The 6000-nt window shown below is 42.9% G+C and overlaps 1 protein-coding gene across 1 annotated transcript; it reads left to right on the top strand.

Moving 5' to 3' along the window:
- Positions 1-430: 430 nt before the first annotated feature.
- On the top strand, positions 431-5853 carry LOC137127627 (inositol hexakisphosphate kinase 2-like). The gene is made up of 5 exons (XM_067504868.1): positions 431-1022; positions 3284-3515; positions 3609-3784; positions 3918-4093; positions 4179-5853. Exons 1-5 carry the CDS (start codon positions 809-811, stop codon positions 4800-4802), a joined length of 1422 nt encoding a protein of 473 aa, XP_067360969.1. The 5' UTR covers positions 431-808; the 3' UTR covers positions 4803-5853.
- The last annotated feature ends 147 nt before the right edge of the window (positions 5854-6000 follow it).

The raw sequence follows: 6000 nt of genomic DNA, 5'->3' as shown, positions 1-6000 counted from the left end.
TAGACACGTGAGACCACATGTATCTTCTTAAATGGCTTCTGAACCATGTTTTCTGATTGACACCAATCACATAAAATACAGCTAGTGTGTCTCCACAAGTAGCACATAAATTCAGACTTGATATTTGTCATGCATCTTTTTTTTAAAAAAAGGCAAGAGGAATCTAAAACAAGCAACCTGCAACCTGTATCCAAATTAACAAGAACGATTAAGCTTGCAAGTAAATTTTTAAAAAAATGCCTTCACTGTTGTGTTCTTCTGTCTAGTATTTTTCCTGTTCTCCCCTCCCCCCCGTTTTCTCTCCTTCCTCTTTGTTTGCTTGATCCTCTCCTAGGTGCCTTGTCTCCTCCCAGCGACAGCTGCTTCTCTGTGATTGGCTGCTTGTGGAGAGGGGCGGGACTTGTGCTGTTTTTCTGCCCAGAAGATCAGTCCAAGCTTTATTTTCGGTAACAGCCAGCGAAGGAGGATCACGCAAATTTATGTTGCTTATAACTGTGTAAAGCAGCTTTTATAGCTGTATAAATAGCATTTTATTATACGTATCCACACGGGGAATAGTCAGCCCTGCGGAAGAGCTTTATATTTTCTCCTTCGATAAGGACAGGGAATAAAGGGCTTTGTCTCTGGCTCTGTCCTTCCTGTTTAGCTCTTTTGTTTTTCGGCGTTTCGCTCGAGTAGGCGACAAACAGCGCCCCCGTGCGAGCCAACAGAAAAGTGCCCAAGGATAGGGAGCCAAACGAGCGGCCGAGCTTCTTGCCTCCCGTGCGACGTGGGTCCCCCGAGCTCGGTTATCCGATGCGGAGTGAGGATGAGTCCCGCTCTGGAAGTCCTCATGCAGGCGGACGGGACTCCTTTCCCCGGAAAAGGAGTGATGCTTGAGCCCTTCGTGCACCAGGTGGGAGGCCACTCCTGTGTGCTGCGATTTGGGGAACAAACTATCTGTAAGCCCCTCATTCCACGGGAGCACCAATTCTACAAGAACCTCCCCCCAGAGATGAGAAAGTTCACCCCTCAGTACAAAGGTAAGACCTCCATCCCAAATGTGAGGGAAGATGGAGTCTGTCAGAACAGAGCCTGCGTGATGGTGTTTGCGTGACCAGAATTAGTCCTTTGTTTCTTTCCTTTAGTGTTTGTGCTGTGCTTGTACTTTACGATATACCTCTTACTGCTAAAGGGCATGACTACAGAATAATATAATTTAATTTAATTATAATTGCATCTGTTGATAGATAGATGCAGTTAACCTTTCTGTGTCCCCACATTATGACTTCTGTAAAGTACCATTGGTGTTGGAGTAGTTGGCGCAAGAGTCGATTTTTTTAAATCTGAATCTGACCCTCTTGCATGAGAGGGATGTTTGAAGTAGACCACCTGGGTTCCTGCCAGGATGATGAGTAGCCAAAGGTCTTAAAGGTGCTTTTAGGAAGGGTATGGTTTCAGATCAAGAGAGTTCTACCAGGATAAAATAAATGGGACCTATCACCAGGGGAGGATATCAGATGCACATTTTCATATATATGGATGCGTTCAATGGAACCTTTCTGTTTCCTGGATGCATCCAGTTCCACGGTTTCAGCAACAGACAATGAGACTCACTACATGCAGATACAGACATCCTAATGCGGCCTTGTGACGAAAGTAAGGCACATGTTTGGTATCTGAATCCTCTGCGATGCAGCATGGGACTATAAAAAGATCTAGGACGAGGAGTGGGAGTTAGAGAGCTGATAGTAGAGAAGTTCTGGGACCTTCGAATTCTCCTCAACAGTGACAGGGTCACGTGTCTTTCACACATAGAAAGTTGAGAAGTTGTCAAGCTGACTTTTTATACTTTGACGGTATAGGTTTGCCAGCTTTAGCTTTGAGATTAAGAAATAAACAAAATTAGGTTAAGGGACACCTCAGTGGTGTAGCTCTACTTTATGGCTGTCACAATGGTGTGTATATGGAAACCCCTCCTGTTATGGTCACATTGTGCTAATTGGGCTGTAAAACCCGTAGTTGCTGTACATTTTATAAGTACTTTAGGAGTGAAACAAGTCAGTGTGACTCAGAGGTTTCCACACTGGCTGTGGTGATGTGATGACAGTGCAGCTCTGAGCCGACAGCACAGTCCATCCGGCCCGACTTGGCTTGGCTTCCTGCAGGATGGTGATGTCAGTGCACATGACATAAGACTGCGGAAGAAATACTGACTCCTCAGAGCAGCCATTTAAAACACGTAAATACTTCCACATATATTCTTGTGATCAGGCTGCTTAAACAGTAAATGTGTTGATTGTTACTCCATGGCTGTAATATGTATACGTCTCAATCCAAAGTGTATCACATATCATGTACTGATTCAAACACTGTCGATTTCTATGCTGCTTAGTGTCTCATATTTGTCACAACCACATTTCTCTTTCCTGTCTGTGTTTTATCTGTATCAGCCACTGCAGCTGTGGTGTTTATTCTCAGTACTCCACCTCCCCCACCCTGAAATAAAAGGGCCCTTGTAGGGACTCTAACTAGGGGCTAGGGGTGGGTGGGGGGAGTCTGCTGTGTACCTGTTTGTGGATCACCTCATAATGATAATGATTCTAGAAACACCTGTTAGCCTAATTTGTGTTTGGGTTTTTGAAATTGTGTTTATTATGAATAAAATACTTGAATACTATAATACAGGATATTTGTGGTTCTGTGAGCCTGAACTGTGCCTTGTTTTGTTGTTTTAATAAAAGTGCTGTGCTTTATTTTTCATGTCATTGCTGGGACTTTGAAACCCTGCTTCATGTAATATTGTGTCTTGATTATTAGCCTGTTTGACAATTTAATAAAGGGCCTGCTCAACATGACTCATTTCAGTCTTGTGTGGTATTTTTAATTGTCTTCTTTTTTCCGATTTATTGCTTTTGACATTACTGATATTGTTTTGCTTTTGTCACTTGTGTCTGTCATTTATATTTTATGTGTGTTTTATTCATGTCGGCATATGACAATGGTGGGAGATGCCTATATGTATATGTGTGTGTGTGTGTACACACACACACATATATATATATATATATATATATATATATATATATATATATATATATATATATATATATATATATATATATATATATATATATATATATATATATATATATATATATATATACACACACATGTATATGTTAATCTTTGAAGAGATGTGTTAAGTTTTGAGACTATATTTAATAAGGATTCTCCTAGAATATTTTTTAGGCAAATTACAATAAAGTACTAATGAAGTACTACTTTCCTCACCCACCCTCAGGTGTAGTGTCAGTCAGTTTTGAAGAGGATGAGGAAGGAAACCTGTGCCTCATCGCCTACCCCCTCCACAGCGAATCAGGAGACCTAGAAAACAAGGATCCCTCAGCAGACTGTGAGCCCAAGAGCAAGATGTTGAAGTGGAGCAACAAGAAGCAGTCAACTTTGCTTCTGGAAAACGACAACTACAGCAAAGAGAGAGCTCGGCACAGTCGTAAAGAAGACAAGATCATAAGGTGAGGACACTTGTCTTTGCATTGAAATTCTTTCTTAAACAAGACATTTCATTAAATAAGAACTGACATTTTTCTGTGTTGTCACCTGTGCAGTTATAATCGTGATGATGTGCAGCTGCAACAGCAGCAGCAGCAGGCGGAGGTTCTCTGCTTCAGCCTGGAGAAAGGCAACGTGGTTCCACAGATCAAACACAATCCATGGAGTCTCAAATGTCACCAGCAGCACTTGCAAAGGATGAAGGAAAATGCCAAGCACCGTAACCAATATAGTATCCTTTTAAACAGTGAAATGCACATTAATAAAGGGATTGTTCTTAATTAATAAAATATTAAAGCAGATATACACTGTGTTGCCTTATAGTTTGTTTTTTGTTATTGTATGATCCTTGACCACTTTCACAGAGTTTATTCTTTTGGAGAACTTGACATGGCGATACGCAGTACCATGTGTCTTAGACTTGAAGATGGGGACTCGCCAACATGGGGATGATGCATCAGAGGAGAAGAAAGCCAATCAGATTCGCAAGTGTCAACAGAGCACATCTGCCTCTATTGGAGTGCGACTTTGTGGGATGCAGGTACAGTAGAGATGCAGTTCTTTTGTAGTGGTTTCGTGCAGTATGTGAGATGAGCAGTGCTCATGTTTCTGCGTGCCCTTTGCAGGTGTACCAGTCAGACTCCGGCCAGCTGATGTTCATGAATAAGTACCATGGCCGTAAGCTGACCCTTGCAGGCTTCAAGGAGGCCCTGTACCAGTTCTTCCACAACGGGCGTCGCCTGCGTCGTGAGCTACTCTCCCCAGTGCTGCGCAGACTCCGGGAAATGCAAGCTGCTCTGGAGGCCTGTGAGTCCTACAGATTCTACTCAAGCTCCCTGCTCATCATTTATGATGGAGACCCTCCCAGGACTCCGACCAGACCTAGACACCGTGGGGGGGAGGAGGGTGATGAGGATGAGCCATCAGATGAGGAGGAGGAGGAGGAGGATGAAGAAGTCGAGGAGGAGGAGGAAGAAGGTGCTTTTGGTTTCCCTTGTACTTCTTCCGCTGGTGGCAGCGGAAGTGTGGCTGGAGGAGGTGGAAACAGTGGCAGCAGTCGCTCATCCCACTGCACCGGAGATGCCAGCAGCCTCATGGTGGATGTGCGCATGATTGACTTTGCTCACACCACCTGTCGGCACTATGGAGAAGATAGTGTTGTGCATGAAGGACAGGACAGTGGTTTCATCTTTGGCCTCCAGAACCTTATCACGATTATCTCCCAGCTTGAGGATCACAGCACTGACTGAAGCGGCAATGGAGCCAATGTTGTCTGAATTTCAAACATAGCAGGAGAAACCCTGCAACTCCACGGTGCAAAGTCCTTACACATGAGGGTCTGACCCGCCTCTGCTTGGAGGGAGCCTCAGCCACTCCAGGGTCAGGGGAGAGCCAGAGTGGTTGTTCGCTCTCCCTTACTTGCCAGAGGACAGGGCTGCTTGTGCCTTCACTTGCACTTTTGTCTTTCTGAGACTGCTCCGTTTTATGTTATAGATGGTAGAAAATCAAATGAGAAGGAGGTTTGTCACCAAACACATGGACTCTTGTAGCATCCTAGGACTCATCCCCGACTCCTTCTCTAGTACAGCAAGTTTCTTTATTAAATTCTCTCTGAGAGAGAAACAAAGCTACAGAATTGGAGCTCAAGTGTGATCCTAGGAGAATGACGTGGTGCTTTACCTGTGATAAGTTTTGTGGCTGAAGTTTGGGCGGCGGTCCCCTACAGCACAGCACATTATTAGAGGGGAAGTTTCCTGTATAAACTGACCCTGGCTGGGTCAGCAGCCTCGTTGAAGCCCCTCGTGTTTACAAATGAAGCTTCTGAAAAGGAAATTTTGTCTTTATCGGTGTCTGTTAGGACCCTTGTAATATTCTGTGTCCACTGGGCACTCAGATTTACACTTTTAGGTGGAAGAACTCCATTATTTAGGGCTAAAAGAAGGGACAGTTGTTTTCTCTGAAATTTTGTTTGCCTGTAACCAGAAGACTTTTTAAAAATGGGATTGCAAAGGGGGATACTATCCTTGTTTGTCACTGTTTTTGATTCTGTCTGTTCTCCTCTTCATTCCTAAAGCTTTGACTTTAATCAAAGAGAATATATTGATAAAAACACTAGCTACAAAGACTATATAGAAACTATTTATTTGAGAGGAATTTTTTTTATGGAAACAAGTACATTCCATATGCCACTGTAAATGTTATCAACTTTGATTTATTTTGTTATTCCAGGAGCTGATACTGCTCTTGTATACCTGTGTGTTAAGTGTCTTGGAAAATAAAGGCATTAATTTGTGTTAAAAACCATTGTGTTTATTTCTTTGTGTGTGTGTGTGTGTTCAGGCTTAGATAGATAAACACTGAGGACAAGTTTGAATTGTTGTTTTTTTGTCTCAGCCTGAAATCAGAGTCCAATAACAACAATTTCTCTATCATAATTTATACATTTTG

This window comes from Channa argus, chromosome 5 (genome assembly GCF_033026475.1).
Source record: "Channa argus isolate prfri chromosome 5, Channa argus male v1.0, whole genome shotgun sequence".
Lineage (NCBI taxonomy): Eukaryota > Metazoa > Chordata > Actinopteri > Anabantiformes > Channidae > Channa > Channa argus.
This window is presented reverse-complemented; position numbering and strand designations above follow the sequence as displayed.